At 38.7% G+C, this 24884-nt stretch overlaps 1 protein-coding gene across 14 annotated transcripts in view; it reads left to right on the top strand.

Moving 5' to 3' along the window:
- The window catches only part of rimbp2b (RIMS binding protein 2b), a 95987-nt gene that overhangs the window by 5003 nt on the left and 66100 nt on the right, over positions 1-24884 (top strand). For all 14 annotated transcript variants that reach the window (XM_032578495.1, XM_032578500.1, XM_032578498.1 and 11 more), the window contains one exon: positions 10030-10152. In XM_032578495.1, coding sequence (XP_032434386.1) covers positions 10030-10152 — 123 coding nt within the window. The remainder of the gene's footprint in view (positions 1-10029; positions 10153-24884) is intronic.

Here is a 24884-nt window from a genome sequence, read left to right as displayed (position 1 = left end):
AAATCGCTTCAAGTCTGCAACAAAATGCTGCAGCATATGGAAAGAAGCATTCAATTATAATAGCAAGTGCTGTTTTTTTTTCTTTTTTTTTAGCTTTATGTGTAATGAACCATATTTTTTGGTGAATTTTTTAAAAATCCTCAAATAAAATGTCAGTGTTTTTACATCTTGTGGATGCTAAAGATGTGTGTCAGTTTTAATATATGAGAAAAGGACCAAGACTGAGGCTATTAAAGAGAACTTTCAACTAAAACTGAGCAAGTTGCTTGGATAGATAGTATTAACCAAATATGCAAGGTTAGCCATCAAAACTGGGATTTATAGGAGCTCACTGTAAGTCAGCAGCGGATACTATGTTACTGGTGTGTAGGGGTGTCTGTATGAGTGTGTGCTTGCACCTCTCTGTTATGACATTTAATAGCATGTGTTGTAAGGGGGGCATTTAGGTTTAATAAATGTGTCTGTGCACATGTATGTTTTACCAATTGCTCCGGAGCTCACTTTGCAGTGATACTAAGTCCTATAGATGGCAGCCATGAGAATGAATACAAGGAGTGGAAGTAGACGATTGACGCCGAACTATTTGTTTTTTTTCTGTGGAAAAAAACATTTCATGTTTTCTCTCTGCACGTTTGCACATACAAACAGCAGTTTCTTTTTTATTCCAAGGTCAATTACTTAAAAGGCGACCACAATTGGGTTTGTCAGTCCCGTCTCACACCTCCTGATATGAAAGAGTGCTCTGACGCTCGCCTCCCATTCATACTGTAGCTCATCCTGCCCACCTTGACAAGCAGGCATGGCCATTCATCATTTCAACCATTACCCCTGAGGTGCTAGCAAGTGGCTTTTGTCTTCACTATGCACAAGAGACAAGCAGTCATCTTTCAAGCTCAAATTTCTTGTCTCTTCAGTGAGTTGAGGGCGGGGGATTTAACTAGAGAAAGTTCTGTTGAACATATTTTTTAAGTTATGGCTCTCTTCCTTCCTTCTGTCCTCTGGTTTTCCCAGACTACATATTTTTAAGCCTGTAAACTTTAGGAAAATTATGCCATAAATTTATGATAAACTCTTGTTTTATAGTTTAAAATTTACATAAACAACTCAACATAAACAAAGTCATAACTTTTTTACACAAAATGAGTGGTTGAACATGCACCAGCAATAAGTGAGTAAATCCATAAACTTTAAAATCTTTGGCATATGTAGAACGTTCACCAGAAGGCGTTAGGTGGTGCCATCAGTAATGGAGCAGCTAATGGAGTGTGTCAGGCATTTGTTGGAGGTTTGCTAGACACAGTTGATCTCAGATAGACATGATAAAATGTATTAACAGAGCTTGATGGAATTTGATGGGGTGCATGAGGCTAAGTTGTGGAACGGTAAGAATATCTGCCATTTAGGGCAAACATGAAAGGCTTCTGTCTCCCCAAGACGGGCTGACACCAAGGGAGTGTGTCAAGCATTTATAAAACTTTGATGCAAGCTTACTTAACCATTAAATCACAAGAGCTTTGTGTGGACTTACAGGAGAGAAGGATACAACAGCTGTATGACTCGGTTCCATGCTGAGTTGCTCCTTATTTCCTGACCTGAGGGGCTACCACACGCTGCTGACCAGCAGTCTGTCCCAAATCTGTCATCCAATTTATCTGATATTGATGATGTTGTAATCACTGCTATACAGTCTGTTTTGTATTCAGAGTGTAGAACAGATATATACAGTATTAGGGCTACAACTAACGATTGTTATTGTTAGATTATTTTAAAGATGCAAGAACAAATAATTCAATTATTTTTTTAAAATAAAATATTTTATTACCTAAATGTTGCATTCCTTTTGTGAACACTTGATTTTTTTGTAGCAAAGGTTGCATCTGCAGCTAAAACAATACTTGTGAAAAGCTCCACCTTTTCTGTTTGACTTAACATCAGTACAGTGTAGTGCTTATCTGTTGATTATTTCTGGATTAGCCAACTGATAATTAGATCGCACCAGGTGCTTAGTAGTAGAGCTGGTCAGTAAAGCAATATGATATCTACCATGTGATCAATATCAAAAATACATTCGAGAATTTTGATAATTTCACTGAACTCCGATCCAGAGCCACACGGCATTCTGACTCGCACCGGAACCTGCTTGGGAGGAAACAGTATTCACATGAGCACAACCAGTCACAAAAAGTTGTAGTGCGATGAATACTGTCAAAGGCCAGTTTGACAGCATTTTGGATATTTAAAACCAAAAATTAATCAATAATTATTGAACCAGGTGAAGCTAAACCTATGCCACTTGAGGAATTTTAGGTAGAACATACTTAAAGACAAAGGTGGGGTTTTTTTATCTTAAATGCAGAATATACACATTTTTGTACAGTTTTGGCTTATTTACTACTCTTAGTGTATTGCTTTTTTAGCAAATGTCTTTATAATATATATTCCACACAAGATAGAGCCCGGCCCCACTCTGGGAAACAGCAAGGATTAGCTGGTATATACAATAGATGGATATTTGAATGGACTCTGCACTGTATCATAATGATACAACTCATTTATGTCCAGGACATCTTCAGCATGTTCCAGCTTCAACTACATTAATGCATCTTAGCTGGATATTACTTCTATACTTTGCAAAGCAAAGCATGACAGCCTTCTTAAATAGTCGAGCTTTTTTGACAAAATTGCTCCTTTTATCCTGCTGCTGTTGCAAAAGAACATATTGCAGCAAATAGCACTGGCATAAAAAATAAGTATACAGAGATACAATTGAAATGTAGTTGCTCATAATAGCAAATGACAATCAGTAAAAGTGGTCTATCTAGGAGGGCTCAACTAGTGGCATAAAGTCATTGCATTGCAGCAATCCTTTCTCCTAAACAAGCATGTGACAACAGTGGAAAGGGACGACCCGCTTTTAATGGAGAGAAACCTTCTGGAGAACAGTTCTCAGTATCTGCAGTCATATCCTCGATGAAAAAAAATAAATGTGGACACTCTTTTACAGCAACAAAATCAGAATACAGGACACAGTGTTCACTGATGATCAGAATACAATCAGCGCTCCCTCCGGTGCCGGTGTCGAGGACACCCGTACAGCTAAACATGGCCGCTAAGTGGAGGGTTAGCAGTGTGGGTAAGGCATGGCTCAGCATGGTCCTGAGTGACTGAGGCTACGCTGTAGTAACAGCTGGAACAGTGCTGCTGCTGGCGCCTGGATGTGGCCTGGATAAAGCACGTGACCCTGCCACAGTGTGAGGCATTAGTGATATGAACAGCAGGGTCCACATTGGTTGTTACATAACATCGTCTTCACTGGGAAATCTCTGTGAAGATGACTTCAGGAGACGGTGACCGCAGAGTGAAAGTGCATTATCATTGTCAGCATCCACATCACCGGCTCCGAATGCTGGTCTGTTCTGTGCATGGTAATTTAAGCATTTGCCTTTAATGTGTCTGCAGGGTGTTTTATTTTATTTAATCAGAATTTTATATACACATTCTTTGGCTTCAAAGCCTCTAGGTTTTATCTTGTCTACTCACATTTTATTGAGTACTTTTTCTTGCCTTCTTATAATTGTGAATATTGCTGACATCACTTAAGGTTGAAACACAGCTTCCAATTGAGACATTTCACCGTTTACACAGTCAAAACCAGATATTTACATACTCCGGGCCCCGTCCGTTTTTTTTTCTTGCTGTGAGGCACTAGATGAAACTAAACTCTTCTTGATTTAGCTGAGCTAGAACTACAAATTAGTTGTGACTTAAGATGAAGGCTCTCACTTCTAATTGAAAAGATTTTCTTTGATCCATTACTGGTCTATTGCTTCTGGAATATAAAATAGAATTTGTTGGTCTGGAAAAAAAAAGACAGAAATGCACGTTAAATATTTTTATTGGAGGTAAGCTCAAAAGTCCTCGAGAAAGGAACAAAAAAAATCACAGGAAATCTCAACTTTAAACATATGGATGAACGTAACAGCATAAGTTTACAGAATGGAGACAATGACTTGGATGTGAACTACAAGCTGGACCTGCTTGTGTTACACTGAAAGAAATGGATTGACTGTGAAATACCAGGCAGGATTTGGACTTTTTTGTAGAGATGGCTTCATATGAAGTAAATGTAAATTTGCATCTGAATATTAGTAAAATTAAATTAAATAATACAAATTGATTAATTAATACAGGCGTAAGTTGCCTGTAAGCTATCATTGTCACTACTGGTGATCCTATATGCTGTCCCTCACTCTTAGATATGACTCTGTTCCAAAGAAGATCCCACATTTATTAACTGCAAGATTGGCGTGATCCAGATCAGCATGGTCTGGTACCAACGTGCTTAGAGCTGCATGCAAGCAACGAAAGGACTGAATGTTGCTGCCTCTATGATCCTCCTGTTTGTTTTTCACATAGGGAGGAGGGTGAGTTACATTTCAGTTTTTTGTACGAGGAAGAGATGTGTTCCTGTATGAAAGCGTCTTTTAATATAAGATTTATGAGCTGTTTAAAAAGCTGCTTTTTAGAGTTTCACTTAAGATTTTGGCTGTGCTCTAGTCTGAGTTCAAGGAACAGATACTTCAGAGCGTTTTATGTCGCCCCTTTTAAGTTACAGGACAAAATCAGTTTTCCCCCCCCTTTCTCCTCCATCTATTAAATTCAGCAGACGCTTCAGCCGCAGTTTCTTCATAAGTCTGATGAGGAAAACATTACTGTACATGTGTGTTTGTGTGGAAAACGTCCCCTACACACCACTCTAACTACACTATACCCAGTGTAGTGTGAAATGGTGATGGCAGCATCATGCTATGGAACTGCTATTCTTTAGTAAGGATAAGGAAGGGCGGTAGAGTTGATTGGAAGAGAGTTGAAAGATAAATACACAATCATCCTGGAAGAAAAAGTGTTAGAGGCTGCATAAGACCAGAGCAGATATTCATCTTCCATCAGGTCAATGGCCGTAAACATACAGGTGGAGCTACAATGGAATAGTTTAGGCCAAAGCATAATTATGTGTAGAATGACCCAGTCAAACTTCAGACCTAAATTCAATTGATGGTCTATAGATTTAATAATTGATGTTCAATCTTAAGGGCTGCACAGTGGCGCAGTTGGTAGCACTGTTGCCTTGCAGCAAGAAGGTCCTGGGTTCAATTTCTGCATGGAGTTTGCATGTTCTCCCTGTGCATGCGTGGGTTCTCTCCGGCTTCCTCCCACAGTCCAAAAACATGACTGTCAGGTTAATTGGTCTCTCTAAATTCTCCCTAGAGGTGAGTGAGTGTGTGCATGGTCGTTTGTCCTGTATGTCTCTGTGTTGCCCTGCGACGGACTAGCGACCTGTCCAGGGTGTACCCCGCCTCTCGCCCGGAACGTAGCTGGAGATAGGCACCAGCAACCCTCCCGACCCCATTAGGGAAAAGGGTGAACAGAAAATGGATGGATGGATGTTCAATCTTTGTTTATCTGACTATACTTGAGGTACTATTGGCAAACATTTAAAACTCTAGATGTGCAAATCTATTGGAGATCTAACCAAGAAGATTTGTAGATCAAATTTAGCTGAAGGCTGTTTTATTTAGTCCTGAGTCAGGAAGCTGTACATTTGATTACAGACCAATTTAGATATTTATTTATGAGAGTAAAAGATTTTCTTCTATTTCACAATCTCGTGCTCCTTTGTGTTTGTCACATAAAATTCCAATGAAATGCTTTCCCGTTTGTGGCTGTAATGTGACAAAATTAGAAAAAGCTTAGGAAGCATGACTGTGCAAGGCAGTGTGCAGAAGAGGTCGAGTGGTTTTTGAGTCAACAGGTTTGTTTTTATGTTTGTTCTTGCGATTTGAAGCTATGTTTGAATTTGCTCTGATGGGCGGGCCAATCACACATGAAGGTGGGGGCTGAGGATGATTAAGTGGATCTTGCCAAAATCCACAGGCACTGACAATTATTTGTCAGGATTTGTTTTGTGATAAAACAGCTTATCTCCATGGATTTAATCTTGGAGTCTGTGCCTGCCTTTGTGCTTATGCTAAAGGTTTAGGTTATTGTGTCTGCCCCCATATTCACGCTGTGCTTCACACAGCTTCAGACTGATTTTAAATTAACATCTTGCTAACTTGCTGAATTACCGTCCTTTCATATGCACATCAGCAGGCTCCGCATTGTTCCATTCACACCGCTTGCAAACACAACAAAGGAAGACTCTTCTAATGTGTAGCGTGTTTGTTGGACACCACTTTCAGTTTTCATGTCCTCAAATCAGTTACATTCTGCTTTGTGTACTGTCCACCTCATTGGAGGTTAAAAGGCTGCTTTTTGATGAAATGTTATTGGCAGGCTTTGCAACAGACACACTGTGCCAGTCAGTTGAAGTCATTGCACACCTCTGCTAATGCTGGGAATAAATAATGGGATGTAAAGTGGCTGCAGAGTTATCCATTCTTTATTTATTTATTTTTTTATGTTGGGGTAAATTTTATTCTATTAGACCAGAAAAGTAATATTTTGCAACAAAAACCAAATATGTTTTTGTCCAGTGGCCTCTACAACATAGTGACTTCTGTTGTGCAGTGATTCGTATTTGTTGACTCGCTGATGAGGTACATTATGTTACAGGTCTCTTCAGGTTAGGTCAGTAGGCTTGCTGCCCAGTCCATTGTCTCCATGCTGGCCCATCAATGAGCAGGGGCGCAGGATAATTGCATAAAGAAGCTGTAATAAGGGGAATTGGATTAGATTTGCCCTAACAAAAATAAATTAAAGAGGTTATCATGACATGCAGACTCCTAAACAGACTCATTATAGCTGCTCATCCAAATATAGCATAATGCACTGCATCATTTGCTGTCAGTTAAGCACAACAATTTAGCAGGAGTTTCAACAAATAACATCATGTTTGACCAACGTGACGGCCCTTCGAAGCTTTAACCATTATCTGATATGAGATGTAGGGCAGAACATGCAAAAGCGCAAAGGATCCCATTACAGAGGGGAAGAAATATTTCTTACTGCACTTTCTGACTCAAATGATCTAAAACTTTTTTCTTCCGTCTCCCGGATTTATAGACATCCATGTTTTTTTTACTAAATATTTCATTACCCACGCCAGGTGTCGGTGGAGCCACTTTCCAACATTAAGGATGTTTGAGAAATAGAAAGGCTTATGTTTTTCTTAAGACCGTGCACGGATAACCTTTAAAATGTGTTTCGTCAAAACGGAGAGAAGAGATCAATAATCTTCAAAATTCTTACTAAAAGCTATCGGAGATGTAATCTGTTTACATCAGAAAGGGAAAGGTGGATTAGTGAAAAAATATAAAAGGGGCTCAAGAATAAAATGTGGACCGTACTATTGTTGATGAGTTCATAGCCTCTTCCTCCTTCATGTATATTTTATTTGATTGTACTTTATTTCTCTTATAAGTAAAACTTGTCTGCAAGTGTCACAACACTATATACATTCAAGTGTCTGTTTAGCTGGTTATTCTTTAAAGCAGTCATTTAGATCTTGGAGATTTGTTGAGATTTTATATATTTATTCTGAAGGCAAAACTTCCAGTAGTGAATTTAAATGAAATTATTTTTTGTTTGTTTTTAAACGTATTTATAAAAAAGTTTTTTTAAAAAGCAGTCAGAAATGGCCAACTTTATACTAATTTGTTATTCTAGGATTTAACGGTCCTTTTTAAAAAAATTTATTAAAGGCAATGAACAACAAAAATAAATAACATGCAAAATGATATTGCAACACATAAATAGCTGCAGACGATACAGCAACCTGCGTGCAATAAAATGTGGAGCTGTTCAAAGGCACAGTTGTTGCTTTGAGAGCCTTGCCTTGCGGCTGGGTAAGGTACAGGACAAAAACACCCCACTTCCAGATGTCTTCCTGGGTTAGGGAGAATCTAGCGCTGCCCCTGCCATGAGAAACAAACACTAATTGCCCACTGGCCCCTGGTTGGAGATGTGCAGCTGGGGACAAGTGGTTAAAAATAGCATCACTTGTTCCCATGAGTGGCGGGCACAAAGCAGCGCAGCATTAGTATTCAGCATTGAAACACGGAGTGGATTTTAAACAAAAAAGAAAAAAGGTCATCTTCTGGCCATGGTCACAAATGTTAATGTTGGCTACCAACAGAGTACAACAGACTGGGGCAGTAAACTGCACCCTGGGCTTTGTCCCTCCATAGCCCACCTTACTGAACCACTGTCCTCTGAAAGATCCCAGGAAAATATTGCATGGAAGCAGCCAAGGGAATGTCATGACATCCGTGTTGTTTTGCTTGTAGCTCAGCAGCATCCATGCTTGTTAGATGAAGTGCTTGTCTCCACGCAGCGATGGCCCTTTACACTTGAGTCGAGTTACAGTTCTCCTTCTATGACACAAAAGCAGCATCTGGTTCCACCTGACTGGAACCATGAATAATTTAATAGTGGGCATTATTATTTCCAGCCAGCACCACTAGCTTGGCAATAACATGCGACTTAGGTAGTGCTATCAACCTCAATCGCTAAGTGGTTGAACACAGAGAGAGGATGTTATTTTTACCTTGCTGGCATCTTACACTTTAGTGGGTTTGTGAGTATCTGCTTGAATGAGTGCTTCAGTGTTATTTTTAAGTAGTACGCTTTGCAGTGTTTGTTGGGTAAACAAAGCTGTGCTAAGCACTGAGGAGAGCTAATACAATCAAGATAGAGGCCACAATCTAGTTACCCTGATGCCACTCACCGAAAGCGTTCCCAAACAAAATTCTCATGAGACAGCGCTATTATTTGATTTTTATCACTTGAAATCTACAATTAAATACTGCATCAATAAGTTTTTTGTTCATTTATCTAACTGAAGCTATCCATTGAGGTGAAAACATATTTTGTTTGCACACCTCAAGTTGCTTGGTGTCAAATCACTTCACTGCTTTTGCTGAAAAGTCTGGGGGACCAGCATGAAATTCTCATGGTGTGAACACACTGAGTGAAAGTATCATGTACTCACTTTGTGTCATAAACAAACTTCTTTGTGAAATGAAGATAAGTTTGAATTTTAGGGTTATAAACCTCGGGTAACAAGTCAGCGGTCTAACACAGGGCAGCATCAAGATATAAATAAATGGACTGAACTTATATAGCGCTTTTCCAGTCATTTTGACCACTCATAGCACTTTACACTAGAGTCACATTCACCCAGTCGCACTCACAAACACACACATTTATACACCGATACGCAGATCGGTAGGCAATTTGGGGTTAAGTGCCTTGCCCAGAGGCACATCGACATGTGGCAGGAGGAAGCTGGAATCGAACCTACAACCGTCCGATCGCAAGACAACTACTCTACCATAGAGCCATATATGGGACAAAAGACCGTGCATGCACACCCACTCATACCTAAGGGCAGAGACCAATTAACCTAACATGGGACCTGGAGAGAGCCAGGGCATGCATGGGAAAAAAGTACAGGCTGGGATTCAAACACATCATCTTCTACTTTTTAAAATATCACAAGTACAACAAGCTATTAACTTTTGATTACAGAAGTTTTAAAACAGTGACAATTTGTGCTAATTTAGTTATTAGGCCATAAATGTCTATGGTATATTTTTTTCACTTCAAATTTTCCCGTCAAATTAATATTTTCTTTGAGCAAGGGCAAAGTGTAGCAGCCACCTTTAAGTAGACTAACCAACAGTGCACAACAGGTAGCGTCAGTGTGGCTCTGGAGAAACCTCTGGTCATGCTAACACTTTCCCTAGCATCACTTTAAAGTGATGTTAAGCCATAGAAACAGTACGGTGAAAAATTCTAGCAGTTTTGAAACTGCATTTCATTAAACATCTTTTACACCTTGATGCCGTCAACTGATGTGAACTGACGGTTCACGTTTCCAGAATAACCTTAAAGTATAACAGTAACACCAGTAATTCAGATATTGTTTCCAAGTACATATGTGTTACACAAGGACAGTTCTTTTCCATGGATTACAGAAACGTAACCAGTGAGCAGTGATTGACTTCATTCTTGTGATCTTTTCAGCTGAAAAATGATGTTTTGCCCCTTCACTGTGTGGACAACGTTCATCCACTAGAGGACAACAGCAGAGCTCCACAACTACACCAAGAGTCCCTGAACCACCAAAAGCTCCATCAAAAGTTACTGGTGAGTGCTCTGTGTGAAAGGGAGATAAAGGCTTGTTGACGCTCACTATATCATGGGCTATTAGGGGCAGTTGGAGTCTCCTCTGGAGGCATTCGCCTTCAGCTTTTTTCTGAATTTATTTTGCTCTCCCTTTAACTGGTGAACCACAAATAATCTTGCCTTCAGTAGTTGGGTTAATTTTAAAATGAGCTGTGCCTACTTCTGTTTATGTTCTTTGAATCCTTCCTGGTACCGACTGAGGTTAAATTTGCAGATTTATTGGTATTTTCATGAGTGAAAATGTTTAAAGAGATGTAATTTCCTATATAAAATAATATAATGTACTTACATACAAGATAGCGATGATCGTCAGTTTTGTACTCAAAGGTAAACTATGGATGAAGGTGCTTCTTGTTACCACACACATATCGACCACCCCAACTGGCTTGTACTGGTTTGGCTACCATTTTTACTTTAGAACTACCTTTTCTTCAAGAAACCAATTTGATGATTTTAGTTTTGTGACGTTGTACTATTCAGCTGAATTAGCTGTAAGAAGATGGGTTCACTGCAGTCATAAAGGCATGGACACAATCAACAGCATTGCTTAGGCAGGCTGTGGTGTTTTACAGTTTCAGAGATTCTCAATAAAATAACCTACACAACATTATGCTACCACCTCCAGCTTTACGCATTGATGAAAGGTGAGGGGAATCCATGCATATTTCTGTCTCATCATCTTAATATTCATCGGATCAGGCAGTGTTTTTTCAGTCTGTTGCTGTCTAATTGTGATGAGTCTTTGCTCAGTTTAGACTCAGTTTTCTCTTATTAAATGAAAGGAGGGGCATCAAGTATGGTCTTTAATCAGTCTCCTTAAAAGTTTGATGAGTTGTATGTTCAGCGATTGTCTCCCAGGTGTTTTGGTTGTTAAAAGTGGTTATTCAAGCTTCTGTTGTCTTCCTCTCATCTCACATCCGTCTCCCCATCCCACTTTAAACCCTCTCACCACGAAGCAGTTTTTTTTTCCACAGGACTGCTCCTCACTTTCTCTTTTTCTGACAATAAACCGAAGAGATGGTTGTTCGTGCAAACCCTTATAGATCAGCAGTTTCTGAAGTCTTTCACTGACAACTATGCTGCATTCAATCTTATGTAAATCCGATTTCTTCTTCGAACTTCAGCAAGTAGCTTGCATCACATATAGATTACTAAATGTATTGAATTGCTTCTGTCTGCTTCCCGTAATTCCATGTGTTGTTATTCTGATCCGGTAGCCATGTTGCTCAAAGTTTTAAGGTTTTTAAATGAGTTTTCTAGCGCTTTTGCAGGCTTAGTCTATTTCAGGGATTCCTTGGCAATGTAGTCCCACATAGACTGGTGGTAAGTCTGCTGATTTCTCCCAATGTGTGTAGACCAGTTTAAATAATCTCTGTTAATTAGATTCCAGTGCAGCAAAACAGAACGAGCTGAGTATTTATGTGTGTAATTGTGCCCACGAGGCTGCTGGCCCTCCTTCCGATGTCTCGTCAGCACTTAGCAGACTGTTGTTTTCATGTTATGGGTGACATCTTTTCACTAAGCCATAAACCGAAGCTTTGTTATTAACAGTTTTTGTGTGTTGATTCACAATGGAGCTGACATTTGCTAATGGTGTGATGAGTTTGAGGAACAATTTTGGCTGCATGGTTTCCAAATAACAAAGCTGTTGCCTTGATCACAAATTTTAATGCCATGCTAATTAAGATTAGTTCAGATAAAAGGCAAAAGACAAAGGCTTGGATTCTTAAAAGGCTTGCAGATCCCTCAAACCTTCTTGTCTCGCGCTGAGAGTGTGACCCCCTTGCGTTAAAGTCCGCCAGCTGTAGTCTGGTGGGGTGTGAGGTTAGCACCAAGTACCGTGATTGTTTACATAATGATGGTGGTGTGAACCTTATTTTTAAAATTTCTGCCCACTTGTGACAGAGCTGCTTGATAATTAGCTTGTCAGCATGTCTTCAGGGTTTGCTTGGCATTTCAGTCACGCGCAGCAGGATGCTCAAAGCAGCTGAGCATGGCTAGAAATAAAGTGGAAAGTAAAACATTTGTCCTTCTTATTTCCAAAGATCTTTCTATGATTTCACATGAAGATTGTTTAAAGACTTGATGATTAATGAGACTTATTTAGCAAGAATCTTTGACCAATATGTGCCAGACCTCATCTACTGGCACATATTATCATAATATTGGAAGGAATCTAATATCACAAAAAAATCGCCAGTTCTTTGTAGTAACCATATGTCTGATTCTTTAGAGGCAGGCAACAGATAATGGAAAGGAAAAGTAGGAATTTTAGTAATTTAAAGTGTGGATGAGAGGCAGTGATGTTGGGTCCCTCAGGAATAAAAAAAAGAGACGATGATGAATTCAAAAAAGTCTGTCACAGCGTCAATAATTACAAATATTACATGGTCCTATGTAACACTGAGTGAGGTGATTATGAAAAACTGACAGAGTGGGGGACTTCTTCAGAAAACTCCATTAGCCTGCAGCACTGGTATTTTACGACAGAGATGCAATCAGCGAACTTCTGTTGATGGTGTTTTCCCTTTGATGCAGCTGACTGTTGCTGCGCCGTCAAATTTGTGAGCAAAAGTTTGAAGAACAAACGCTGGTTTTAATAGAAGTGATGCTTTGAGTCTGGGGACAAAAAAAATCTGACTATCTGAAAATGTAAAGAAAATAATCCAATGAGTTTCTTTGGTTAAGCACATCTACTTCAGGGTTCTCTCCAGTGTATTATAAAACTGGTGGGCCACCAGGCTTTACTTGTGCCCCCACCAGGCTAAGCATTGCATATTTTTTAAGTCTTTTAAAAATGTTTGTATTTTTTAAGACTTTATAGTTGGTCTTCAGGTATTAATCTTCCAATCTTCTGATAATACATAATTATCAAGTGATACTTTCAAATTTCCTGTCAACTTTAAACATTTTTTTAACTCAAAAACACGACTGGCCGCTGGATGAATGACTGACCTAGTACCCAACCATTGGCCTTAGCAAGTTGTCTGGGGGAAACCTTGTACTTTCTTACATACATTTAGCTAAATTTGTCTATTGTGCAGTGTGCAGTGTATTAAACTGCTGTCACACAGTTTAGTATACTGGCATTTTTTAGTTAAGTGAGTGCAAACAGGAGGAACTGATGGGGAATTTCCAGAACATCAAACTTCATGTATTTGAAGTATGTGTATCATTTTGGTGTGCTCCCGTCACGGCAACCAGGGCCGGCCCAAGACTCCATGGGGCCCTAAGCGAAATTTGGTTTTGAGGCCCTCTAGTTCTGCTAACAACGTGGACCGGCTGCAATCAGCAGTCCGATCATTAGGTCATTCACACACCTGCTATAAACTTATTGCATCTCTCTGGCAGTGCTGTTTACATTATATACATGTATAATATAGGATACATTTATTGGCCAACTGATTTATCGACCAGTTGATTTCTGGGCGCCGATTTCCTTAATTTTGGGGGATCGTGATCGGCCGATACTTACATGTGAAGCTGATCTTATCCCCTAATCATATCTTCGTCAGCAAAGGTTTAAAAATCAGTCTCTGTCCTTTTCTGCTCTACAGTGAGAGGTTTGACTGACAGACCAGCCCACCAGGTCAGGTCTGAACGTTTGGAGTTAACAATATTCACTCCATTGTTGCCAACTCAGTGACTTTCTTGCTATATTTAGCGACATTTCAGACAAAAAAAAAATCATATCAGCCAAAATCAAAATCGGCAGGTAAATTAATTTCTCTTAAGCGTTACTCCAATAGCTAAAAATGTAATGTATACCAGGTGAGTCTTTCTCCCCTGGAATGTGGACCGGTACTGGACTGATTCTGAGCCTTCAAAGGATTTTCACATAACTTAGAAGTTGATGTAAAAATAATGTTTGTTTTAGCCACAAAAAGTTTTAGTCATTCAGCATCCTGATGGGAGGGAACTGGCCGACTGGCATCATTTGGAGTTAATTAAAATGAAAGAGTCTGACAGGCTCATAAATAATAGTGAGATCTTTCTGTATCTGTGTGGGTATCAGCCATGTCAGAGGGGTCATAAGACGGAACAATAATGCAGAGAAATACAGATCGCATTTACCTGGGACTGATTTATAATCTGCATTCTCATGTAATTTAAACTTTTTAAAATTCTGACATGTTCCTCCAAGTTCTGCAAAAGTAAAAAAAAAATTTAATAGTGTATGTCTAAACTATTCGATTGAAACTGCAGTTTGGGAAACTGAAAAAACTGGGTGATATTATGCTTGATCCGTTATTGGCTGGCGTTTGCAATTTAAGCAGCCAATCCGGTAGCTGCATTTATTTTCCTTGGCACTGATTGGCTGTACCCTGCAAGAGTGGAAATAATTAGAACTGTAGGTATATGTTTGTGCAGGGCTAAGACTGTTTCAACTGTGTGTACAATATTAATGCAGACTAAGGTATATTTGGTCTTTGACATATTAAAATAGGCAGGTAGATTGACAGGATTTTTGCTATTCACTGTAGCTATAGTGTCTAATCCCCGTAAATACCAGGGGTCCACTGTACAGGAAATTATTTGAGTCTTTATACTTCAGTTAAAATAAAAAATAGCCACTTAATGCCCACTATCATTTCTCTTGTGGGTCATTTTGTTTTTATTAGAGGCTGCAGTAAGACTTGTACACTTGTGACTGGAACATGAGTGTTACAGAGTCCCATGCATTATGCGCTTTTGCAAGTGGGGAGAAGCATATGGAGGCCATAAGTGCTAAAGATGCATAGCAAAAGAACATCAGCTATCAAGTGTGAAAACACCCATAGAAAATCCTCGTTTTGCTCTTAGACCTAAAAAAGTGTTAAAATACGGATTGTAAAACAAAAGCGAAATGAATTGCTTCACAGGAAAGCTCTCACTTTCATCACTTGCATTTTTAATGTAGTCTATTTCTCCAGAGACATAAAGTTCATCTTATTTGCTTTTTCATGACCTCTCATCTAATGTCAGTGTAGTGAGATAAAAAAAACAGATATTTTCTGTTAAGAAAATATCTGTTTCTTAACAGTTAAGAAACAGATATTTTTCTTGGTACAATATGAGAGAGTTTGATGTTTATTATTTATTGTTTTGGAGTAGATGAGCAACAAGATACAAAGCAAAGCACAGTTTTTCCAGGAATAGGTTCCCTCCTCATCTACAAAAACAAAGAAACTCTTTGCTTCATGCAACCCTGACTGAACACTGACTTATGTGGTAAAAATTGCAATTTTCTTAGGGAGTATAGAGCACAAGGGGAAGGAGCTGCTACGTTAGTGAAGTGACTAAGTATCTATTTATACTGAAATATCCTTTTTCAGACATTTTCGATATGTGGGTTGCATGAGCAGATTTGCTGTCTGTTGTGAAGATAATTTAGCAATTTAGTGTCTTGTGTTATAATGTGATATGCAATGCTTGGCAAGGCGATTCTCCAAACACCATTTGCGAAACACGTGTTTCTCTTTCTCTCTGCTTCATTACTGTGGTCTTTATGCTTCACTTGAAAATTGATATGGAAGCCGTCTCTTTTCGGGGCTTATCGTCAGAACTGAGGGCTTATTTGAGCTGCATTCAGTTTGATGGCAAAGTGAATCATCAGGCCAAGAACCTTTAACACCCCAATCCCAGTATGGCAAAGTAGAGACATCATACAAAGCTAAAAATATTGAGTGTATTTTACGTTTCAAGTTTTGCACATTTCAGCAGCAAGGCAGTTCAAAATGTTTTACGTCATGAAATAATTTTTACCATCCCAAATGCTTATGCAGCATAAGATTTACTGGCAGTGTCTGCACCTTATCATCACCTTATCACCTTGCGTACATAACTACACCTCTTGAACTTGTGATAGATGTGATAGGTGAATATGAAGTGCTGCATAATTGTGAAATAATAGGTAAATTATGTCTGCTTTTGCACTTCTTTTGTTTTTGTTTTTTTACCAATGCAGTTTGTTTGCTGCAACTGCAAACAAACCACATTTGTTTGCAGTTGCAATAGAAATTTTTTTGAGGTACCTCTCTACCACTTTTGCACATATAGAGACTAATATTTGGCAGATATTTTGTAAAATAGCTCAAGCTTAGTCAGATTGAATAAAATGTGTTTGTAAGCAGCAGCTTTTAGGTATTGTTAACTGATTCTGAATAGGATTTATGCCTAAACTTTAAATACATACATGAATATGGTTTGGTCCTAAACCATTACATTGTAGCACTTCACATTGGAAGGGGAACCTTCAAATGTTCTCAATTTTTTTTTCAGCCTGTAACAGACTTACTATCAGGATTACACTGTAGAGCCGTCTATTGTATCATCAAATCTGTCCAACCTCCATGTTCCTCCTGAGGAATGGTGATGCTGCCACCATCACCATGTTAGCATGATAGCATATTCATGCTAACATGGTGCAGTGTTGGTTTTATGTGACTCATAGCAAGTCAAAAGCTGTTCAGTTGTGGTCTGTCCACACAAGAGCACCATGTCAAACAGCATTTCTACAACTGCTTTCTATTATTTCCCTTCAACTTTAAAATTATGTACCACTTTTATTGTTCGATTTCTTAAAATCCTAATAAATGACTCTGAAGTTTATGGTTGTAATGTGGCAAAGTTTGTGGGATATGAAAACCACTGCGAGGACTTTACAGACTTTTTAAAAACATTGTTTTGTTGCAGCACACCGTACACTCTTTGTAGTGGGGTTATGTTTTTATTTATCTAAAATAATTTAACGACTGAGTAGGAATTACCTTTGCCAATGAGCTTGGATTGTAAGTACGTGTTTGTGTTTTTGTGCATGTATCAATATTGGAGGCTTTAAGCGCTGGGAGCAAACCTCATGTTTACATCACTTGTAATGAAATTAGAGCTGTGTGGCGCCCACACTACGGGCCTTCACTGATCCTCTAATTCAATTACTCCCCTTATTAACGCTCAGATGCTGCTGGCTGACCCAGGACCACATTCTTCCCTAGCTACGCACCATTCACTCAACAGCTCCTTTTTTCTTCTCTAATGAACTGATTAGTTCTCTTTGTTTTATTGATGCACGTGGGTTATCCAGGATTCTCCTTGACAGCAGAGTATGACTATCTATCATGAATCCTCCTGTGTCAGGATGACACAAAAATCTTCAGAGGATAGTATCAGGTTCTGATGATTTTGGGACATTTGAGAAAATCCAAGTAACTGAGATCAAGGGTTTCTGCATTGGTGTGACGAGGAACAGGAACTGTCACTTAAATAAGCAGAGTTTTGGGTTTTCCTCAGTTTAGTCATATGTTTTTGTCACTCTTCAATGTATGTTTTTATAGAAATAATGCGCATGTTCACGACTACATTGACAGTATTGAAAATAAGGTGGTTATATGAACCATTAATCATTCATGGAGATGAAAAATAAGAACTGAATCCTGTTCATAACATATGATTTTTCTCATAATTCCATATTTGCATGTTCAAGGTTTCCCTCAGAAAACTCGCTAAGCCTGGTGGTTGGGTGCCAGGGCAGTCATTCATCCAGCCGCCCGTCGTGTAATTATACTTTTTGAGTTAAAAAAAATGTTTAAAGTTGAGAGAAAATGTGAAAATATCACTCAATAATCATGTGTTATTGAAAGTTTGGAAGAACACCAACTAAAACATGCAAACATTTAAAAAAGACTTAAATAAATAAGCAATGTTTAGCCTGGTGGGAGCACAAGCAAAGCCTGGTGGCCCACCAGGCTTATAATACACTCGGGGAAACCCTGCATGTTTACGTAACACCTAGATGTTTTCTCAGTAATAGCTTGCCAGTCATTTTTCATAATGAAACCTAGAAGTGCTTCATCACTGCTTCATGCCAACAGCATGGCGTAATGGCTCCACATTGCATCACATAATTACATCACAATCTACGCCGTGTTTTTGTTTTCTGCTGGCAAACAACTTGGTGATTAGCCGCCCATAGCTCACATGCATACCTAACAGTTGTTTTGTTTTCTCTGCACCAGTGAATAGCTCAGTCTAGAAACAAAGCAACAGTATTTGTCAGTGTTATCAGAGTCCTTGCTTGGTCTCCTTCATGGTCAGGTGTGTTTGAGCTCAGCTGACACCAGCCACCTTCATGTGCAGCCTGGCCTGTCACGATAGCCACATATGTAAGCGTCACATTATACTTTTTATTCATTCAACAGCGCCGTGGCATCCCAAGGTAAAGCCAAAGGTTATAATGTTAGAAAGCGTGCATATTGTGACACAACACCAAATATTGTGCATTGAATGTTGAAATCATAGAAGGTTTTCGAGCCGAACTAGCTACAACTTTAAAAACATTTGCTTCTTATCTCTGATTAAAAGCTGGAGGAAGTCCTTTATATGGATTTATCATATGTTTGCACAATCACCCTGTTTTTTTTTTTATCTGCCTGAGCTCATGCATGACACAATGAAGCTAAATCATCTTGTGCCAATATTTAGTCTATCAAAACTAAGTCACTGCCAAGTTTCTCAATCTCCAAGACCTGCATCGAGCTTATTAAATTTTCAATCTGCTACCGGCTCCCTTTCTCGCCTCACAGGATGAATGTGGCCTTTTAATAATGTAACTGGTTTTAACAAGATTGTAAAATGTTCATCTAACTTTCATAGACTCTTTTAGCAAAGTGACAAATTCATAAGATTGCAGGAATTATTGAGGCAGTCCATCAATCATTTATATATTTTTTCCTCCATGTAGATCTGAGTGATTTGCCAAAGTTTACAGCTTTCTGCAAAGAAGTTGCTTGCAACTGCGGCTCAGAAATAAAATAAAAGTATGACATAAAACATTAAATCACACTTCTGGAACCTAAGAGTACTTTAATGATCGCTCCTCTTCTCCTCTTCCTCATATCAAAGGTACATAAATTACACAAGTATAAATCTTGAAAACAAAGCTCCCTTCAAATGCAGCATCTGCCACAAAAGGTTTTTTTTTTATGAATTAGTTTGTAGTTGACGATTCCTCTCTGGTTTTACACACACTGTGTGTTTCGGTGACATTAGTCGTCAGGTCTGGGTGAAGGCAAAGTGCATGTGAATGCCTCTAGCTGCCGTAGCGTGCACGCTTCGGCAGCTAGAGGCATTGTTTGAGTAATGTGACCTTCATGGGGAGATTAAAATATGTAACAAGCGTACATTGATTTCTGGATTGGCCGTTGGTATTTATGGACACAGTCAGTGCATAAATATTGATACTTTTGCTGCTCTGGAGGGAGGAGGATGAGCTTGTCTTGAGAGCCAGCAGAGGGGAAACAAGTGAGAATAGAAACAAGGATTTGTATGTGATGTAAAAGTACAATTCATAGCGCATGTGATTTGGTAACCTAAATCAGCTTGTGACCCATCAGCTTTAATAGGGTCACTCTCATTACATGGTGGCTAATTACAATGCCTGTTATTTATATCACTAAGCTTCAATATCTAGTAAACGAGGTGCTTCAAGGAGTAGTTCGTACCTACATCAAGTTAAAACCCGCCTTTTTGTCTCAAAGTGCTATTTATTCTTTTTAAAAAGGTGTTTTATGATATTTTTAGTTGATGTTTATTTCTCTTTTTGTTTTTATACATGTTGCTCTTTTAGTTCAAGCTTATCTATTGACGTGTCTTTCAGTGGTTACTTTGAAAAGGAGATGTTTTAAATGAATCTCTTAGTCATGGTTACCTGCATGTAATTATGTGCTGACCTTATTGCTTTGCCTGAAAAAGGCATCGCAAGCAAAGATATTAATACTTGTTATATGAATGCACTCTAATCAACTATTTATTGAATCATGAAGAACCTCCAGGAGCGAGAGATGTTCAGGTACTGTGAAGAAAGCTTTTATGTCTAAGAATGTCCACTGAGTGTCTCCTTAAAAGGAGTTAGCAAAAGAGTAGGGCTACCTCTAGTGCAGAGCTTGCTCAGCTATGGCGCCATGCGTGATTAATCAGATCTGGCCAATGATTCAGGAGAAGTTTGGCGATGAAGAATTCACTTTACAGCGAGATGTTAAAGAAATAACAAAGTAGCTCAGAAAACGTCAATACGTTGACGTTTTGGCCGTTGACTGCCAAAATGTGGCTTTAGACACCTTACATCCGCAACTCAGTCAGGTGTAGAGATTTCAAAAGCTTCTTTGGTAAAGAGATTCTTTACCAACACAGAATCAGAAAAATCTGCAACAAACCCCCCCCAAAAACGACACACATTAGATATTGTGGCTCTATTTGGCAAAGAGTAGAAAAGGACCGTATAACTAATTGGACTGTTTTAATTATTTTAAAAAATGTGGTTATTTACAGAAAACATGTCTTTTTTTTTTTGTTTTGTTTGGATATAAAGTATTTGGAGGTTGCTAATTGACCAGAGTCAAGTACCCGTTAATTAGAGTGGTGTTGGGGTGAAATTAAAGGCCGCTGAGAGCACCCAGCATTTCTCCTAGACAGAGAGGCTCGAGCTGATAAGCAGACATGGTATGAGCTTCGTTATTGTTTGCTGCAAAGCCCTCTGCTGTTTTCTCAAATTTCCCTCCTGTTGCAGTTGACAATTTCTTGTTCATCAGAGCATTTTGCTCGGATTTTCAGCATTTTTATTCTGAAAGCTTGTTGTTGACACTCATGCCTCTCGCTACATTTTGAAACCGTTGTAGGAGTTTTGTTCTTAGGAGGTTCTTCTTGATAAGTGTTAGGGGCAAGTGCTTCTGACAGTTTAAGTGGAGATGACTCAAAGTTGCATTACTTTTTCTTCAATGAAATGTGAAAAAAGTGGCTGTCAGGGGGATTCGTGCAGATTCCTTAGATCATGCTTCAATCTCTGTTTTTGTTTGTTCACTTGTCCTTTTATTTGTTAGAGTTTAGGTTTTTTGAAGTGATGTTCTGTAATGTTATTATTAGTAATAGATTCCATTCTGTAACTTGGACTAAAATGTGCATTTTGACAGGATAGAGCCTTGTATTTAAGTGATTAGCCCAAATTATCTGATCGTGACAAGAAAAGCACAGGTATACAGTGCCATTCAAAATGCTCTGCAAAAGCCTGTTACACAGTCCAAATTATGCTGCACCCTTTGCAGACTTGGAACAACTGATCAGTTCCAGTTAAAGAGGACTGATGCTTTGTGCAGTTTCACTCGACATAACTTTAGTGTAGCAAAACGTTGAGTAATGTCAGCTAAAATGCTCTTGTATCCTTTAGATGTAAATCATTTACCAATTGCCTTAATTTGCTAAAATTAGCTAAGATTGGGGTCTATGTGACCAGCTGTTGGCCATCTAGGACTTATTTCTAACAAACCCACAGCTTTGTGACCACTTCTTACTTCAGATAAAAGAACAATTAATGATAATGACAGTGTATTCCTTCAAAACAAAATCTAACTAATCCTTCTCTATTTTCCAGATTTTTTTAGTTTTCCTATCAGTAATAAAATGTAGCAAGGGATAAGTTTCACACTTGCTGTTTGCTCAGGTCTCTCTCAGTATTTGAACAGAGTTGAAAACGGATCACATCAAAGTGACGGACAGGGAGCTACTGAAATCTCTCATTGTGAACTGCATTGTAATCGTTGGAAAAAACAAACCCATAAGATTATTAAGGGAAATCCACATTCCTTATCTCAAATATGTACACCCTAACATACAGCTTTGCAAACATAAAAATATGAAAATATACTGCAGTTGAAATAAAATGGCCACACTGCTCATTGGTGATACGGCTGACAAAATCCCAGAGTAACAGGTGAGTTTTGTTAAGGACAATGATACTGATTAGTTAACATGTATTGATCTGGAACTAGATTCATTAATTAATATTAAGAAACCTTGAAACCTTTGTTGAGACTTTTACTTGAATTGCTACAAGTAACAAATGCGTCTCATACTTTGTGGAGTTTACTGAATATGTGGAATAATTTAATCGGTGCTGTTTGCGATGCTGTGCCATTGGCTAGCTGCAGCTACCTATACACACTCTGTAACTTAATACAAAGGGTTGGATGACAGCGAAGCCTTCGGCTGATGTTCAGGATCACGTTGCAGTCTTTTGCTGCAGTTTCAGAATTCAGTGAAGACTAGTTCGTCGAGCTTCAAGGCGCAGACATAGATGTGGAAATCTGTCACTGGCTACCCGAATGCGAGCTGGATATGAGGGAACTAGTCTTTAAAGCTTGCACATACTCTGTGTGGGAGAAGGTAAGGCCATTCTAGAGAGACAATTTAGAGAAATGATTCGCTATAGTGCTGAGGTTTGTGTTGCATTTAAGTTGGGGCTTTGCTACTTACTCTACTGAAATGTTTAAAGTTTTGATGTGGTAATAAAGTTATTTGTTTGAGGCAAAAAGTAGTAATATGTACAAAGTTTCCATGTTAACACAGACTTAACAGCAGAGATGGACAGCTATGCCTCCTTGTAGTGCAAGTAGTCAGGAGTTTTCTTACCCATTGTGGAAGGATCCTGAATCAGACATTACTACGAAAGAGACATAATAGGGGCAGATGTCAGAGAAAGGCAGTGAAATTTATGCCAAACGGTTTCGGATGATTCTTTTGTATTAATAATGCCAGCAATTAGCATTTTTTAGTTTTTCATAATTAATGACTTTTTGTCATAATGTTCCAACACAAAATGAATTCCGCATATCCGCTTTCTCCTTTAATAGCCCGTCAAATATGAAAATGTTGTGTAGATTTGTATGTGTCTGCACAATATTGAGAAAACATTTTTGTGTTATTATTGAACGTTGCAACGATGTTAGTGATTTCACTTGTCCCATATTTTTATGGCCTCTCAAAAAGAGCAGTAAAGACCACTCTGTACTATACTCTATACGTTTTACAGCTGGTTTCAGCTCTGGAAATATATCTGAGATATATGTAAATTAAATATACATAAATTTATATTTTGTATGAAAATCAGATTGTGCTTTTGTATAATTATTTCTAAAGAAACAACCCTATAGAGTTTTTTTTCTGTTGGCACACTAGTATGTAAGTCATTATCAACTCAAGCTAAAAATGTAGAACTTATAACAATATGTAGGCTTATAAGTAAGGGCCACTTATTGAAAAATCCATGTAGGCATTTTGTCAAAGACAGCTTGAAATGCAATACTTTTTTGTTGGTATTTTGACAGTTTCATGAATAAACACTTTCCATACCAATAAGGAGATCATACCCAAACCTGATAGTGTCCACTGTACTTAAGGTCACAGAGAGTTTTGAAGGCAATATGATCACAACACAATTTCCTGATATTTACTAAAGTCAAAGGTGAAGCTAATCTATTTGTGGAGAACAAAAATGGGAAACATTTTTTTGTTTGTTTATTTTGTGTGTGGAACCACGTACTGAGAACATTAAGCACAGCGCACAAAGTAGTCTACGTCTCCAGGTCTCGATGCTCATTTCTTAGTTTTTGCTGAAATATGATTTTTTGTGTGTGTGGCCATTCATGTGATTCAAATGATGCGACCGCAATCAGACTTCTGCATGACCCCAAAGGTGCAACCCGCATGCACAGGAGACGTCTCACAGTAATAATGGATGCCACCACCCAGGAGCTAATAGGAATTCAAATAGAAAAATAAAGTAAAAAAATCTAATGAACACCCATTAAATAGCAGACATAAAATAACTTAATACACTGTTAATGTTATCAGACTAATTATAGAGGGGAAAATAAGCAATTGTTAATTAAAATTTTTGGGGGAATTATTTTACATGATAATAAACATAAAGTTTCAGTTTCATTTTAGAGTCGGACATGCGGCATTTAATGATTCTGTTGCAAAAAGTACTGCTCGCAACCACCATTCTAACACAAACCCAATATAGAGGTTTTCATTAAAAGTATTGTTTTGTTCAATTTAATTCAGCTGATGATCCAGCCATCGACTACAATCTTAGTTACTCATGTGGCCCCTTGGGAAAATGAATAGCCCGCCCACCCGATATATATATTCAAGACACAGAGAGGAAGTTACAGTGAAAAGCTGATTTTGATTGAGCGTAAGCTGGATGACTGTTGGAAGGATTTCACAGCTAAAATAACAAGAAAAATGTAACTAATGTAACAGCAGGGGCCCAGTGTCTTACTGTTCTTTATTTATTTTTTCTTCCTGTGATTGGATTTTTTTTTTTCAGGGTGAAAGCATGATGAACTGTGGATGGATGGCTGAAAGAATTAGACATTACATTTATTCTTTACTTCCTCTGATCAGACAATTGCATGAGACTTTTCACACCCTCCTTGTGGGTGGCTAATTTGGAGCTTCTGTGCTACGAAGAGATAGCAAGGTCTTCCTATAACGGGATGAATATGCCGTCATGTGTGTCCTTTCGCATTGTTTGACATTTGCGGAGGATTTTAACCCTGGTGAAGGAAAGGGCATTATATGTCTCCTTACCACATCGCTGCCATAAGCGCCGCCTTTGACTTAAAGATTCCCTCACTCGACTTTCTCTCTCCGCGTTGACGATGACTCACACTCCAACACGCCCTGCAGAAATCCTCTCTCGTGCTCTCAACACACGGTGGGAGAGAGAGATGGGAAGGAAGAGAAAAGAGGGATGCCACTTTCATGTGGCTCTAGCATACAGAGCACCAGTTCTTCTGTTCATGTGTCCTGATCTACCTGTTTTGCACATTTAGGGAACCAGCTATCGCTCATCAGTGAACCCTGTGGTTTTCCAC

This window comes from Xiphophorus hellerii, chromosome 12, assembly GCF_003331165.1.
Source record: "Xiphophorus hellerii strain 12219 chromosome 12, Xiphophorus_hellerii-4.1, whole genome shotgun sequence".
Classification (NCBI taxonomy): Eukaryota; Metazoa; Chordata; class Actinopteri; order Cyprinodontiformes; family Poeciliidae; genus Xiphophorus; species Xiphophorus hellerii.
The sequence above is the reverse complement of the archived record's forward strand: the minus strand, read 5'-3'. Positions and strand labels throughout refer to the sequence as shown.